The following is an 18,396-nucleotide window of genomic DNA, read 5'->3' on the forward strand; positions in this document are numbered from 1 at the left end:
CTTGACTAAAAATACCCGAGCTCGAGAATTTTACCTTATTTTTGTTCAGGCTCAGCTTAGTGATCTGAACTCTCAACTTGAACTTTTTTATTTTTTAATAAGATTTAATAATTATAAATTATAGAAATTGAAAAAAAAATATCTAAATTTAATGAAATTTCTATAACTAACAAATAGACCACTGTTGAATTAGAAATTGTTAAAAGTTATAAATAATAAATATGTAATTAGTATATATTTATCCATAATAATCATATATTATATGTCTACATAAATTACGAATACAATACACATGATATAATAGTATATATCAACATTTCATATATTGTTCCTCCATACTAGTATGTAAAATTGTCGAGTCCTACCGACTAGCTATTTTACAAATTATAAAATATTTAATATAATTTAATGACTTAAAATAACATATAACCTGCATGGAATACACTTTTAGGCATAAATGACTTGGTATAAGAAGTAAGTAGGTTATTACATATTTAATTATAAAAGTTGTACTTATGCTTATATTATTAACTTATAAATATATATATCCACATATATATTCATTAATGTATGAATGAATTTTAATCGAGTCGAGTCGGGCATAAACGAGTAGACTTAAAAAATCTTAGTCAAGTCGAATTGAGTTTAATCAAGTATATGTCATTTAATAATAAAGTAGGTATCTACTTTCACATATGAGTTTTGTTTTCTTACAAGCCGATTTCAATTCGAATATAATCGAACAAATATTAAGCAAACTATTAAGCGAACTGGTTTATTTATAGCCTTATTGGTGCATATAACATGCATGATTTTTTTTTTCTCCTTTTTGGATTTTTGATCAGATCATCATTTGTTTCTACCTCCACTTAGTTTCCCCAAGCTTCAATATCTTTGCAAAGGATAGATATATATATATATATATATTTTTGTGCATCTTTTTTCATATACTAATATTGCAATTTCTTACAAAGACAAGTTATATATAGAAGTACTATATATGATTTTTATAACTAAGGTACAAATTTGGACAGTAAAACAAAGGTTCTTCAAAGCTTAAGAGTTCTAGAGTTTAGGATTTAGGGAAAGTAGTAATTAATTTTATTTTGTAAAATGTTGAACATCACTAGCTAGCTACTTATTATGTCACCCAAGTGATTAGAGTAATACTATGTACAAGTCCCAAATAGACATACCATTTATAAGTTCTTTGTAAAAAAATAAGTCATTAATAAAGAATAGTTTTTTTTTTTCATTTTTTAAAAGTAAGATCCACTTTTTTACAATGACTTATATGAGACTTATTTATTTGGAACTTGTACAAATCATTTCCTAAATGGTTAATATCATATGGGAAAGTAGTAGAGATCAGATCAGATTCTTGTTACATTTGGGTTTCATATATAATTACTTGCAAATATTCCCTCAAGTTGTACTTTGGTACTATATATATTTATACATATGTGCACATAAATAGGCATTTCTTATATGGTATTAGGATATAGAATCCAGTTTCTGATTTGGGTCATGACCGTAAGGTACTGGTGGCTAGACCTATACACTGTTTCCTACATAATGGAAATAAAAATAAATCTCATCTTATAATAAAATATTAGAGAGTAAAAATAGAGTGGGGGGCAACCTAGCTGGCTACCTTGCGTACCTATCCGTTGCAATAATCAAGGAGGCCCATAAGAAGTTCCGACTTTCAGCCTCTCGTAAAATGGAGCAATTGTTATGCTTCTTTTGTATTTTTGGACGGGAATTAAAGTATAATAATTATTTCATTTTCCTATTTCGTGAAACATTTTGTTTCATTGTAATTGCCAGTTGTAAGTTCTCCCTCCTCCTTATAGGCCTTCAAACTTCTCAACTTGGCCCACAATCCACAATGTCACAGAATGTTATCATGACCAAAGTAAAGAACAATATTCTAAGTGTTGTAAACCATGTTGAATTGTATGACCACATTTATCTAGTCGTCAAATGCATAGTGCTAGCATAGTGAGCTAGCATAGTCCCCCTTTGTACGCCTATATATATCGTTAAATTCTTTAAGAAAGATATAAGTTTGATATATAGATCAATAAGAATTTCCTCTCTCGCTCTCTCTCAATCTCTTGAAATTCTCTTATTTTTCATTGAGTTTATAACACGTTATCAGCACGATGCAAAAAGAAAAAAAATTCTTCCACCTCTAGCTCCTTCCGGAGATCACTACCCTCAAATCTTTCTCTCACCATGTTGGTCTCGTTCGAACCGTTTTGATGCGTTGCGGTTTTTCACTTTGCGAGGTGTTCGAATCCTCGTCCAGGTGGCTCAAGGTCTGGGTTTTTAAGCCATAAATGACTCGGCCTCTCACGATTGAAACCCGGTAGAAGGGTTCTCTGGGATCGCCCATATTTCCTCTCTCTCGGATCTCTCTCTCAAGACCATGTTCAGCTTTTCACGCCGCTAAAGGCTACTAAGAAAAAGGGCAGATTTGTAATTCGAAAACCATAACAGTCAAAGCTCCGAGGCGCGGTTCCGACCGGATCAACAGCGCCGTGAATCGTCCAAACGCGCCCTCGCTCTCTCCGCTCTTCTTCAAGAAACAGTTACGGAGACCGCGATCAACACTGCCCCGGAGAATATAAATGGCCTGCGACGGCCGAAGCGGCTGGTGCATCGATCGCTCATGTGACCGACAAGGGGCTGAACGAGTAGGCCTGAGAGCGGGCCGCACAGCCATATGATGCTGGCCCAGGCGTGAGGGATACCAAGCTCCTGCACGTAGGGAGTGAGGAGAGATAGCTGCAGCGCCCACCCAAACTGACCCATGACTGGAGCGTGGAGACACCCACTGCAATTCCTTAATGATCCTCAACAACAGGCGCACGTAAGGGAGTTTTCGGAGTCCAGATCTCCATGCAAAAGGTTCAGATCTGTTGGGTTTTGTTTTGTCTTCAAATCCACAAGAAACCCAAACAAGCAAGATGATGATGTCGGCAACTGTACCAAAATAAGTATCGGATGATCATTGACCCGCACGAAGATCATCTCCAAACGCGAATCAGGAGCTCACCTGGAAGTGAGCATTGAGAGAGAGGGTGAAACTGACCACCGGCCTTCCAAAGCAATCCGGACCCTCCTCGGGCTACTGGACCTCTTTTTCTAAATTGGTTGGCTCTACACGTCAACCATTTGCCGTGATTTTCGTGGAAACAAGTTTTTAAGACTTTAACATGTGGAGCCGTTTATAAAGGACTTTCGTGGTGGGGACAAAACTTTAATAGACTTTGACAAAGTCTTTAATAGTGGCTGACAAGATGATAAGAGATGATTATCTCGTGTCCATCAACAATACACCTTTTAAAAAAAAAAAAACATGTTTATTTGTTGGATTATTTTTGTTAGGCGGCTAGCTAAATAGTTAGACTTTTCTTAATTCTCCTTGACCATTTGACATGTTTACTTGTTGGATTATGCTTGTCAAGGCAGCTAGCTGGACAGTTGGACTTTTCTTCAAAGTTTTTGAGCAATAAGTGGAGTTGGTAACACACGCAAAAGGCTCTCACATGATAAGGTTCTCATGGAGAGCTGGATGATTTTTAAGTTAGTGATCTTCTATTTCAAGTAAGTTTTCAATATATTATTTGCAATCACTAAGATAAATATTGAAGATTATATTCATTATTATTACTTGATAAATTCTATATTTATTCACATAGTTTATATACAAGTTTTATTTATTTATTTATACTTGTTATAAATTATTAATGATATGATTTATCTGAGAATGGAAATGGAGCATCCCTGAAGGATCGCCCTAAATCAATAATTTTATTGAGTACCTCATAGTTTAAATGAGTGATATGTGTACCAAAAGCTCATTATGATTTATGCACTTGAAATTGCATAATTGAAATTGTAGAAAGAATATATATTTGAATGAACGTCTCGAATGTGCTCCTGAAGTAGCAATATCGAGTATGCTCCTGAAGTAGCAATATGAAATGCAAATGTTCACAATATATTCTAAATTTATATATGATCTTTCAGTGACTGTGCAAAATAATGAGCTTTTGATAAGAATAATTAATCACGTCTTACTAGATCTACATCATTCCCTGAAGTGAATGATAATGAATTTATATAATTCTATTCCATGAAGTGAAAAGAATAATGCGTTTTATTCAAAGAAATTAAGAGATTGGACGTGATAATGAATATCTTTTCGGGCTAGAAGCTCATATTGGAAAAGATGTAAACTTTCTCTTTGAGATAATATTATACAAATTATTAAATCAAATATTATGATGCATCAAAAGGTGATATGATTCAAAATATTTGTATCTTTTAATGGTTATCTTGATCATCCAAAATCAATTACGATAAGTTGAATGATTTTCATATGAACGTCCATAAAAGAACCAGAAGATTCTTTTACTATAAAATCTTACCACCAGAAGTGGAAAGAAAAATTTGCCAGAAGCAAATAAGATGAAATAATTCGACGTTATCTTGATTATCATATGTGAATCAGAAGTTCAGATGATAATTAAATTTTGGATGCAATAAGATAAAAATGTCTCATATTCTAGCTGCTAAAATCCCAGCGAGGATTGAAGTCCCTGTAGGACAATTAAGAAATTTAGCAGTCTGAAAGCATGTGAGACCTATAGATACAAAAGGTACTGTATCTCAAAAGAGTAAAGCACAAATAATTTGGTGCTCCTGAAGAGGCCATACCCACAGAACAAGCAATAAAGTCCATCCAAATTCTCTGTATAAAATTCTCCTATATAAACTCTTGAAGAGTATAAATCTCCTAAAGAGTGCCCCCTGAAGAGGTTTTTCATGAAAATGTCTTCCCTTGAAGAGGGACAGGTATCTGAAAATAACGAAATCTCGTTACATTTCATGAATAATGGAGAAATTATGGATAGAAATAAAATTGTTATCGACAATGTATTTCCATATGAGATGGCAATTGACATTACCAGAAGTAATGATGAAAGTGAATCAAGAATCGTCGAAGAATACGACGTAAAATATTGACCAAATTTGAAAGAAACAATTCCTGCAGAATTGATTCACTAGTAAAATATGATGCATCGAGACTTATAGTCCAAAAACCTAAAGAGGTGATGCTTGTTGAATGTCAGTGGGTATTTATAAAAAGGAAATAAAAATGTGATATATAAATCACGAGTCAGTTTCTCAATTCCTGCAGAATTGATATCACTAAGTAAAATGTGATAAATATGGACCTGAAATCCAAACACCTAAAGAGGTGATTTTTTTGTTAAATATCAGTGGATATTTATATACATGATATAAAAAGCTTGAAGCTTTTAATATGAAAATGTGATATAGAAATCACAAGTTAGTTTCTCGAAGAAACAATATTGATATGATTTTAATGGTTGAAATCATATTGAGATTTTTATTAGCTTGAAAGTTATTGAGAGTTTGGATATGCATGATTAACTGCATATTTATATGGATCATTGGATCATGATATATATATGAAAATCCCTGAATGATAGAAAATGTCTGAAACTTTTAATATGAATACATCTGGAAATATGTATTCTATCAAGTTTCAAAGATCCTTATATGATCCTTATATGTATTCTATCAAGCTATTATTGCAGTTTATATATATGATTTAAATGTCATTGAGGCTCCAGAAGAGCTCATGAAACTGCACATATTTGAAATATAAATCTGAAACCCTTGCGGCTTCAAGGGGAAGATGGATGATGTTATTAGTCATGAAATACCATCTTTTAAATACAATTAGTATTTCAAGATTCATATTATAGGTTTGATAAGAAGTGTGCATTATTAAAGAAGAAATAAAATGAAGCACACAGAACATCTACCAGAAGATAGAAACACAAATATGAATATTTGTGAAATATTATTTTATTATCTTGAAGCAAGAATTACAGAAATTTAAGGCACTTTGCCTCATTCTTCAAATGCTCTTGTTCTTCAAGAATCTGCATGTCATCCCTATCTAAAGCGGTGGGCAATCGAAAAGAAGATTTAAGCAAAGATTTTAAATTCCTATTCTCTTTCTTTATTGATTCTATCTTCATGTTGAACTCCAGAAGAAGTCGTTGAAGTATAGCAATATTCTCGTGGAGATAGTCAACTCCACAAGTTCTGGATTGCAGTCGCTGAGAAAATGCGACAATGGATGATGAGTATCGGGTACCGAGACTCACAAGCTCATAGATAGCTTCATTATCTGACCTATGAGTCAGATCATTACATTGCATGATAGCACCTGTGGTAGAAGCAGGAACAGCTGATGAACGAGGTGCAGAGTACCTCATATATTGGCCATGAGAAGATCGCTGAGCCATTGCAGAGTAAAAATGTAGAGAGAGATTGCAGGATAAGAATGCAGAAAGAGATTGCAAAGTAAAATTGCAGTATGATTACAGAAAAGTGAAGAAGATGAGATGCGAATGAAGATGAGCTGAATATCTCTTTTATAGAGAAAATTATGATACAACATCTCTCGTGAAGCAAGAGAAAAGAGATGGAATATAACTTCATAGCTCTGCGGCGCCTGACAGCTGAGGCGCTTGACAGCACGCCTGACAGCTGCAGCACCTAACAGCACGTCTGACAGCTGCAGTACCTGAAAGCACGCCTGACACCTACAGAGGAGTTGAAAATCTGCGGTGCTTGTCTGATCTTAAAAAGCTGGCCACCGTTTTTATTAAAAATGAGGTTAGCAGTTTAATGTTGATGAATTCTCCACTAACTGTGTTATTTACAAGAACTCCAGAAGAGTACAACTCCAGAAGAGTAGTGATCAGCAGAAAGATCCAGTTAGTTGGATGTACAAATGCGAGTTATCTTTCAGATACACACAAAAAGATCATTGCAATTCATGAGAAGAAAGTTGAAATTGATATCAAGAAGGGGAAGTAATGTCTTGAAGACTTGTGCTGATTGTACTCTTTTTCCTTCGCTAAGGTTTTATCCCACTGGATTTTCCTTTGCAAGGTTTTAATGAGGCAATCCTAAAGCATTCGGCGATACAAATGAATACTGTACTCTTTTTCCTTCGCCATTGGTTTTTTTTCCCACAGGGTTTTTCCTTGGCAAGGTTTTAACGAGGCATATTCTTTAAATATGGTCATCCAAAGGGGAAGTGTTGTAAACCATGTTGAATTGTATGACCACATTTATCTAGTCGTCAAATGTATAGTGCTAGCATAGTGAGCTAGCATAGTCCCCCTTTGTACGCCTATATATATCGTTAAATTCTTTAAGAAAGATATAAGTTTGATATATAGATCAATAAGAATTTCCTCTCTCGCTCTCTCTCAATCTCTTAAAATTCTCTTATTTTTCATTGAGTTTATAACACTAAGTTTTATTTTAAAAAAAAAATTAAATTAATTTATTTTTAATTATTTTATTTTATTTTTAATCTATTTTTGGAAAAGTAAAAGAGAAAATTCTGAGCCCACTGCCCTACCCCACCTACAATCTTTGGTCTTTCCGCTCTGTTTTCTCGTTTGTTGAGAGTGACGGGTAGACCTAGTAGTCAATTTTGGCCTAATGGCAAGCAGAGCAGTAGGGTCTAAGCATGAAGATTTTTAAAGGTCTGCGTTCGTAGTCACACACCCAAAATGGACAATTATGGTTCAACGAAAGCCCATGTTCTACTATTCTCGCACATTATTTATTGTTGTCCACTTCAATTTTTCCAACATTAAATGCTTAAAAAGTATTTTTATATTGAATTAAAATATGAGAAATGATATTTGCAGTTATGGAATAGATAAATGTTGTGTAATTTTTTTAAAAAAATATGAGTAAATACAAAACACATAAAAAAATTAAATAATAAATTTTACTATTTTTCAAAATAATTGTGCAGCACTATAGACTCTAAGACAACATTACTCTTAAAATATTTGAGCAATAACTTGGACGAAAGTTGTTTTAACGTTGAAGAATGCAGTCATTACACACGATCTGTTTTCGGACAAGACATGCCAACAGGCTAACAAGATGAGCCTGCTTTTCGGACCAAGGATGAATAATTTTGAAAAGCTTTGGTCTGTAGCCTGATCCCAAACCCGTACGTGTTTTCTCAGTCAATAGGGAATCGATGTTGATCTCAAGCAGTCACCAATACAGAAAAAGAAAACGAAGCTCGACCGTATTTTCTGCTCAATAGAAATGACAAACATTTATGATTACATGTGTAGTGTAAATGAACAGCCTTTATATTGTTGATCAAGCAATACATTCTCAACCCACAAGTTCAATGGGAGAGAGAGATTTACACAGATTAGAAAAAGATGCTCCTGAATAAACTGATCTTCTTGCCACCAAATTGGAAAAGAGATTCTGCACAAATTAAGATAAAAGAGAGCACAAATCTGTCCAATCATCGGCTGCTGGCATTAGAACGAGACGAACTGCTGCTTAGAGAATTATCTCTCTTCAACATGGCTTCCAGATTCTGAAAGCATCTCAAAGGTCTAACCTGTACACATTAAAGGAGAGAGAGAATGAGACCTGTGAAATGAAACCAAGAACCACCATTCGTAAGAATAGAGTGATCCTGAGAGATGTTAGGATGATTTCAGCAATTTGAGCAGTCAATTAAAGAATTTAAAAATCAAACAAAAAAATTAATCCTTGAATAATCTTGACTTAGTTTGGCACGGGAATGAGACACGCAATTCAAACCCCTAGGACCAAAAAAATTCACAACCAGATAGAAATACTCCGATACATCAAGAAATCAAAGGAGTGAGACCATTTAAAGCTTTGGAGACATATTAGGTTTTGGCTTGCTATAGTCATGTAAGATATCCTAACTAAGAAACAGGGTTCCATGCAAGAATATATGCATCAAACTGCCTGCACCCACGGGGACCCTCACAAGCACAGAGAGAGAGAGAGAGAGAGAGAGAGACCTTCCAACGCCTTCTATGTCCAAGACTATTGTGAATGGACTCCAGCCTTGTTATTATTTGCCGAAATGTTGGTCTTTTAGCTGGCTTCTCACTCCAGCAATCCTCAATCAACCTGTAAACAGAATCATCAGCTATATTTCTATGACCTCACTCAGGCTCATCCACACACAAAAACAAGGAAAATGAACGACAAAAGACTTCAACAAGCGCAAACTCAGATTGGCAGCCCAAAGAGTTGGGTTATATCAGAAAATTCTCAGATTTTTTATTTCTTATAAAAAATCACAAGTTTAGATAATATGTTTTTTTATTGTCGAAGTTTTTACACATGGTCTTTATGCCCACATCCAAGTTTTCTTTTATGAAAAAGAAAAGACAGCAGGATCCAACGGTATTTAACTTAAAATCACTAAATTCATAACAAAATGCTGCTCCAAGTTTCTGCAATTTTCCAAGTTGGAACTTTAGGAATGAAATTAACTATATTTTTCATTGATGAAAGCAGAGGACGCAAGGTTTATCAAACAAATTAAAAGATAAACTTTATGCAAGTTATGTCAGAAAGGAAGAAAATATTTATGTCATTATCATCACAAAAAAGAAATTTGGAATACGTTAAAAAGCAATGAAACAAAGAGGACTCACTCTTTAAGTCCATGTGCATAGAGCTTTGCTGGAGCTCTAAAAGGTGGGCGCTCTTTTGCAGCATATACTTTGGGAACATCATTTTCTAGCTTTGCCGAAAATGGTGGGTAGCCTTCAATCATCTGAATTACAGTATATTGCAAATATCACAAATGAAGCCAGTTATGACCGAATTGAATTTATGGAAGAAGCATAAGATAAAGCCCCATAAAGTCAGAGACCACAATTATCATCCAAAGAGAATAAAAGTTTACAATAAACGCCTTACTTGGTATTACTAAAACTAACAAAAAATAATACAGAAAGAAATAGTATGGGATGTGACCAAACCAACTTGTAAAGGAAGGACAGCCAGTTTTAGACACAATATTAGAGAATGGGGATGACTACCGACACTACAAAGAAACAAACTCAAAATTTTACATTCCTTCTAGATCCGGGTATAAATAATCTTCCATTATCATCGACTATAAGTTCACTTAACACTCACAGAGACAGCCATGAGGGGAAACAATTTCTATTCAAACTGCAGAATCGTGAAGCAGTCGCAAGTTTGATATGAATAGAAATATATTGCACAAAAATTTCGTTGAAATCTATATTTAATATAAAACAAAGGAAGTCACTTACTCTATTCTGTGATTAATTCTTCTTTTCAGTCATGCATTCTACATTCATTAATTTTGCATATACAGGGTACAAGGTGACTTTCCTTCTATCATCATATAGGGTATATGAAGTAGAATGCCTTACATGCATGTGTCACATCTGCGAACGGGTTGGCTCATTATTCAGAAATAACCATAAATCAGGGTGCATAAAGTCATAGATGAGTTAGCATCCACATGCACCTATATTGCTTATGAGAATTTGAAATGGCCCTCTTCAAAGATTGACAAATACCAAACATGAAACAGGATTTATAGGTTGAAGCAAGTCCTCACATAGAATAGCCAAATCTTAAAGATGTGAGTTTTAGAGGTACAGAAGGAGCTTACCTCTTGTAGAATTAAAGCAAATGAGAACACATCAACTTTTGTATCATATTCTTCAGTTCTGAAAACTTCCGGAGCCACATATCGGCCTGTCAGTTACAAATAACACATCTCAATGACAAAACCTCATCATGTGTGATTCTGTGAACCTAACAGAAATATTATATTTTCAAAAATGACATCATAGCTATGCAAGGTCCAAAAAACATGGAGATGTGTGAATATTCTAGCCAAAAAGATCACTCACAAGAAGTTTCTTGACAAGTAAGAGGCTTATCTTCTTTCACTGTCTGCAACTTGCTAACTCCAAAGTCCGCAACTTTGAGGTGCCCAGAATCATCCCGCAATATATTTCTGAAATATTATTAGTAAGCAACATAAAAAATTGGCCGAGTTTAAGGCATACATGGCTCACAGCAGATGTCGACGGAGATATAATGCTAATCTTGAAGAGATGCACATGAAATTCACATACGAGAGTTTGAGTTGAAGAAGAAACTCACGAAGGCTCAAGATCACGGTGAATTATTGGTTCTGGCTTATTCTCATGCAAATAATTCATTCCCCTGAAAATTTTCCAAAGATAGTGTAAAGAAGGAAAGTATCCAAAAAATTCTATATCTCTCTCTTGCATCAAAAAGAAGAAACTAGCAGAAAATAAAATTGATCGACATGTATCAACGAAGTTGCTAATTTTTCTCTTCCTGGAGAAATGTTATTGATGGCCATTCCCATCTTCAAACAACGTGAAAGGTTTGAACTTATATTAGTGTGATTTTCTTTCTGTTAAAAGGCAATTTCTTTAACAAGTTGAGTAATACCTATCAAGTTTGAATCTTCAGCTGTAATTAATTTTAGCCCAATTCTAAGTGCCTCTTGCAACACAAGATATTGATAAGAAGCCATTCCATATTAGGAAAATAAACTTAATTCATTCCCTTCTTGCCAAAAAATTTCTGGGGAAAAGAACCTTAATCTATCAGCATATTCCTTTCCTCCATAGTTCTCTTAAGAATTGAGACAAATACACATTGCACCCTCCAACCATACGAGGTTTGCACTCTGCACCCAAAACTATAAAAACTGACGCATTGCAGTCTCAAACTTCAAGAACTGACACTTTGCACCCTCCATTAAGATTTTATTGTCAAGATTATGACAGATCACATCTTAATGGTCAAAACAAAATGTGTGTAAAGTGCAAGGTTTTTATATTTTGAAAGTGCAATGAGCCATTTTAGTAGTTTTGGGTGCAAAGTGCAAGTGTCTGAAAGTTTGACTGTAAGGTGTACATTTCCCCTAAGAATTTCTCTTTCATTTAGTTTTTTTGTCATCTTATTATACATCATTTACGATCAATGTCTATTTCCTACATATAACAGGTACAATTTTGAAGCATGTATCTGTTTCGAGCTTCTCTCAGCCCAACAAAAGTAAGCCCTTATTTAAGATCCCACCCTAGCAAAAAGTTCGAACTTTGACAACTGATATTGATAACTAATCATGAGAGTTTTTTAGTGGCAAAGTAGATAAAGATAAATTATCATCTACTTCATGCAACATTCAAAAGTTCACAAATTTAGCAAGTTTATGCATATAAATGTATAACAAATTAAAAAGGCTACTATAATCATGACTAACTCATGACTTGCAAAACCATCATCATTGCCATTCATTGATGAGCATGAGAAAAAAGAGACCTTGCGATATCAAGAGCAAATCTCACAGCTGTTGTGGGCTTTAGAGCACCTTTTTTTCTTAGGAATTCACAAAGATCTCCCTGCACAACAAATGGTAAAATAATGATAAATGATTCCATATCATCATTTTTTCACTTTTATTAACCATGCCACCAATATGTTTACCTGCTTTGAGTTTAAATCAACTCACACACAAAGAAACTATAATAGGATGGCACCCCATCAAGATTGATAGAGCATTAGGGGATGTTTGGAAAAAGTTTTCATCTCATCCCATCTCGTCTTATCCCATCTCATTTTCTTCCCAAACATCATTCAAACACAAACACTTTCAAACTAATCATTACAACTTTTCAAACTAATCATTAAAACTTTCACAAACTTCCTAATAAGAAACAAAAAATAATTCAACTTTTTTAAATATCAAAACGAAAATAATATTAAAAATTATATTATAACAACATTTTAACTTTATAATATTTTTTATTCAACTTTTTCTCCCTTATTTTCCAAAATCCAATAAATACTTAACTCAAACTATTTCACGACTATTCACAAAATTCTCATCTCATCTCATTCTCCAAGCATCCCCTTAGTCCTCATTTATCCAATGGTAGATTTTGCAAGAATTTCAGCTATTCAATAGTTTGATATGCTCTTATACAAGAGAGAATAAAATGAAAAGTAAAGACCCAAATTTTCTTTTGAGGCAGAAAATGAATGCTGTCTTTTAGCTCATGTCTCTTGCTTTAAATGTTACTAGACAAATAAAATTAAAAAAATTTCTGACCTATTCAAGTTAAATTATGGAAATTACACTACTCACCCCACAAACCATCACTTTTACCATATGAATCCCAAACTATAAAATGTTTTAATTTACACCCAAACCTATCAAAAAGTTACAAAGGGCACTCTCAATTAATATTGGAATTGATGAAAATAGAACACAGAAAATCTTGACGGTGAAAGATCAACTGCAGGGGTGCATGCAAATCTTTTGTAGTTAGGATGCCTATTGCCAAATTTTTATACACATTCCCTAAGGGATAATAGTTCAAAGGTGAAGAATGTGTAATTTTGGTGGCCTATATGTTGTTTAAGTTTATTTTGATATGGCACCACTTTATTGTAGTTTGTTCTATATATCCATTCTAAATAAAAAGAAGTTAAGGGCTATTAGGAAAGCAAGATTAACAAGGCACGCTGGGCGGCAGTCAGCATAACACAAATCAATTATACCCTAACAGACCAAGGGATAGAAAAACCTTGGGCAGATATTCTGTCACAATCATCATTGGACTAGTTTGAGTCACAGCACCCAGGAATTGGACTACATTCGGATGCCGAATCTTTTGGAGTAATGCAAGCTCATCCCTGAATGCCCTCCTGTGAAAAACCAACCAATTTAAAGGCCATCAAAATAGAAGAATAAATTAATAGCAAAATCCTTTTGAAATCCCAGAGCAACCCACACTTTATCCTCGTCAGTAATAACTTCCTCCCCAAGCTTTTTTACAGCGACTTGTATCCCACGCCACGATGCTATACGGAAGGTTCCCTGAAAAAAGTTTTCCACCATTTTGTTAAACACAACACAGAAGGAAGGTAATCACAAAGACAAAATGAGACCTGGAAGCATGTTTCATCAAACAAAGCATATGCAAGATTATCAACTTGCGATAAGACTAATCAGATTGAGAACGATAATGAATCCAAATTAGCATTTCAACCAGGAATATGCTGAACAATCACAAAATGTAATTTTCATTCAGATCTGTGTGAAAACAAAAGATTCACCAAAATATCGTGCACTTATTATTATAAGTCGATAACTTTCTTGATGATCAGAATGGGTGCTACCCAAGTATTGGAGTATACGAAAAGATACAACCATCCAGAACAAGGGAAATAGGTCAAGAAAATCCTGGAATCTAAAACATGAAGAGCATGAATTTACAGCCATCCAAAATATCCGACAAGTAATGCGGTAGAAGTACCGAGAATAAAGAACGGTATCACATATAGCAATACTTTCAAGACGCGGCGCAGGAAGCAGATTGTTGATTATTTCAGATACCAATATATATATATATATAGATATATCGAGACACTTTTACCTTGGTTATTTCCACACTGTTCGTAAAATCAAGCTCATTAGTATTGATTTCATACTCCGGGACTTCACGGGCATGTCCAACGTGCATTGGGGCCATCTGAACAGCAAGAAAAAAAATCAGAAATAGCAATAAAAGCAAAGATAATTTACAGACTACTTAAATTACTATGCAAAAATGTCATAATCTCCCAAACGAAAGGTAATGCTAATAACGCAAAGATACATGAACAAACATACCAGAGGCTTCGCACCACATTTCTCCAGAAGCTTTATCACGTCGTGGTTCTTGTAACATATAGCATCAGCTAGAGGCTTTTTTTTTTTTTTTCCCAAAAACAAACCGCATTAGATTTTAATTTAGCTACCAAAAAGACAAAAGATATAGAAAGAGAAGAAATGGTGTTACCGTGCTCCCCCAGCGGTCTTTCGGGTCAATCTCTACGCCACGGTCAAGCAAGAGCGCGGCGACGTCAGTGAAGCCCTGGCAGGCCGCGACATGAAGAGCGCTCCGACCGTCGATGTCCTTGAAATTGACGTCAACGCCGGAGTCGAGGAGCTCGCGGATCCCTTCCAGGTCGCCTCCATTGGCCAGGTACATCAACCGGACCCCCGGATCGATCCCCTCCGCAACTTCGTCATTCTCGGTAACTGACCCCTCGTCGTCCGTGTGCCGGTCCGGCGCCAGCGACGACTGCTTTCCCATTGTAAACCTCACCAGTGGTTTGGATGGTTCCATCGCCAGATTTACGGAACTTACAAGTCAGGAATCCCGTTGCTGCGATGCTCAGGTATTGAAAAAGAGAGTTTAGAGAGGTTTCCGAAGGCTTCGGCAAAAGGTAGGTGTTGTGAACTTGTAACGTTGACGAGTTTGAAATAGCGAGGCCATGGGCCTTCAATTGCTGCCAGGTTGTGTATCTTGTTTTCACGCGCTTCTGAGCGCGTCTTCGGAAATTTCGGCGTAATGGCGTAGGATAAGAATTATAGTTTGAAAATTGACCAACGACCTGGAACAGGTTAACGGCGCCACAGACAGCAGGATGGCTCGCGAGCTGTATTGGCTCTGTTTAATTTTAAAAAGTAATTCTATAAATAACAAATCCAGACGAAAATAGTGTTTATACAACAATTAAAATTGTAAACGTAGATGCATTTTTTTTTTAAATATCCCATTTTATTTTTTTTTATTATAATTTTCTTAAATATTTATATAAAATATAAAAAACAATTCAATTTTTTAAATAATAATATTATTATTAAAAAATATTTTATATAATTTTTATCTAATCATCTCATCTCATTTCATCCCATTATCTAAACTGTATCTTAGAGCATTCTCATCCAGTTTTCTATAATGAGTGGGGCTACTATGCCTCTCAGCTCTTACCTCTAAACATGCTCCTCAGTTCATTTTTTTTACATTTTTTAATATATTTAAATATTTTTTAAAAATATATCAATACACTTAAAATCACTTCCTTAATTACTAAATAAAAAAAATTTGATCAGTGGTCAAGTAGGACTGTCAACCCCAGGCGGCAAACAAGTTTTATCATTCCTATAATATATTCTAAAATTTGACTAGAAATCACACTTCTTATAATTTTTTTCTAAATTATATTTATCTTTCAAAAATTACATGCATCTCATTTTCTATTATTTTTTTATTTTATTAAAATAATCTTTCTTTATTATTTTTTTTCACTTACTTTTATTTATATTATTTTTTTTAAGATTCTATTAAAATATAAGTTTGAAAAAAAAAATCAAAAGAATGATTTGGAACTACTCTCCAATTTAGGGAGCAACTATATACATCCCAAAATCAAAACTTAATTTAGAGAATTGAATGTAAATGAGTTTTCTTTACTTTTTATATATATATATATATATATATATATATATATATTTTCTATAATTTAATTAAGTATTAATTTTAGAGACGCGATGGAAATGTTCAATAACTATTAACCACCGACTTAAACGGTCTTTTAAGGGGTGGGACCCGAGTGCGTTGGAAAGGCATCAACGTAGCAGGTGATGCATGCGACATGATAATAACGACGTCGTAGAAACATTCAAGCAGGCTGTAGCTTTTTAAAAAGAGTAATGCTACATACAGTCATTTTTGCGTACTCTCTGTGCATTATTGGCTGGATTAATTATTTTTTAATACATAACCAATCATATCACTGGAGTGCACAAAAAAATCCGTAAAAATGACTGCACATAAAATTTTCCTTTTAAAAAGGTTGGGTGCTTGCTGTGGCTTTCCGCAAAAATGCCAGGTTATCCTCTTATACATATCGTTAAAAATTATCGCTATTATATAAATATATATATATTTATATTTATATTTATATTTAGATTTATAATAAAAATAATTTTATAATATAAGATACTTTATAAACTCATGTCAATTTATAATTTTACTTTTGTAAAATTCCTTCAAAAGTTTCTTGTTATATTTCTGGTCTACTTAGTTTTTATTTTTATAGTCTTCTTGTTTTATTTTTCAAAAGCTTCCAGATAATTTTTAATTTTTCTCTTCAAAGTCCAAGAATAAAAGGCATTGATCAAATAAATAAATAAATAAATTTTTTTATTTTTCTTTTAATTTTTTTTACTGAATATCTGAAGAAGAAAGACTCATCTGCTAAGTATTTCAAGAAAAATTTTGAAAACCAAAAAATTTAAAAAGGATGCTACTAGCAAGCCGTCCAACGTTTGTCGCTAGGTGTACTGTTAGTTTTAAAAAAAATTAAAATATTTTTTTAACATGTTTAGTCATTAAAAAAAATACATAATTTTATTAATAGTCACTTCATTAATTATTAAATTAAAAAATTAAAAAAATAAATTAAAATGCATGAGCGGTAAGATTAAATGGACAAACTCATAAATTCATTTAGCATTTTCCATTTAAAAACTGTTTTGAGAGTTTTTTATTTATAGCTGTGTATGACTAAATGGATAATTTTGATGGCGCTTTCTACAATTTTGTGTACATACATATATACACAAAAATGGTCATAATATTAGAAAGTAGAAGCCGTCCCAAGCTGGCCTTAAAGTTAGTCATCTTTCCTTTTCCAACTCAGGTGCTGTAACTAACTTTATATCCCTAGAATTTCTAATCTAAACGCGAAAAAACCGGAAATGAAAAGTTGGGTAACCTAAATTCGATTTATCCTGTGAATGCAAGTTGTGAAATTTCCTACACTTTTTTTTAGCAAAACTGGATGCTTTTTGTTTGGAGATAGGAGCATGTAATTAATCCGACCGGTTGGATGGGTTTAGATGCTGAGGTAATTTCAAATGATCTGAATTGATATGTGAATCTCATTCAAATATATTTAAATATAAATAAGTATATATATATATATGTTTAAATGTATAAAATATATTGAAAAAATAATTAATCTTATCTATAATTAATTTGAGATAAATTAAAATATTCTCGACAATACCTATTGCATGAAATTGACACTTTTTTTTTTATGTATTTATTTTTCCAAGGCTTTTTTAATCGGCGATGCCATATAGGGTACAGTGCATCTAATCCATAAGATTGACATGTCTTAAATATTAGGTCTATATATATATATAAAAAAAAAAAAAAAGTTATAAAAAAATAAGAATTTATAAATTAATATAATCTGATATATTATCAAGTATCAACACTTTTTATAATAAAATAGATATGATATTTAATTAAGTAGATTTATTTTGATGTATTGATAGGGTTAACCATTTTAAACATTAAATAGTAAAATTAAAAGATAGCATAGGAAAGCACATCGTTTGCTGACTTGGTAAGATAACAACCGAAGAGAGGAATGGTCATAATCATCATCAGAAAGAAGAAAGGCTTCCCTTTTACTGTCAAACACGGCATACCACATTCACACCCACCACGTGGTGTCGAAAACACATATCTGCCATCACCGTCCATCTAGAGAAGACCACATTTCCAGGTACCTTATTTTTTCTTT

The 18,396-nt window shown here is 33.6% G+C and overlaps 1 protein-coding gene across 1 annotated transcript; it reads right to left on the reverse strand.

Annotated features, from left to right (window-relative positions):
* Window positions 1–8,156: 8,156 nt before the first annotated feature.
* Window positions 8,157–15,275, reverse strand: LOC122276599 (integrin-linked protein kinase 1). Its single transcript, XM_043086443.1, has 12 exons — window positions 14,811–15,275; window positions 14,642–14,716; window positions 14,406–14,501; window positions 13,761–13,846; window positions 13,554–13,674; window positions 12,286–12,365; window positions 11,089–11,151; window positions 10,833–10,939; window positions 10,589–10,674; window positions 9,591–9,712; window positions 8,946–9,057; window positions 8,157–8,509 (listed from the first exon to the last, which is right to left on the reverse strand). Exons 1-12 carry the CDS (start codon window positions 15,138–15,140, stop codon window positions 8,411–8,413), a joined length of 1,377 nt encoding a protein of 458 aa, XP_042942377.1. The 5' UTR covers window positions 15,141–15,275; the 3' UTR covers window positions 8,157–8,410.
* Between the last annotated feature and the right edge of the window lie 3,121 nt (window positions 15,276–18,396).

This window comes from Carya illinoinensis, chromosome 9, assembly GCF_018687715.1.
Source record: "Carya illinoinensis cultivar Pawnee chromosome 9, C.illinoinensisPawnee_v1, whole genome shotgun sequence".
Taxonomy (NCBI): domain Eukaryota; kingdom Viridiplantae; phylum Streptophyta; class Magnoliopsida; order Fagales; family Juglandaceae; genus Carya; species Carya illinoinensis.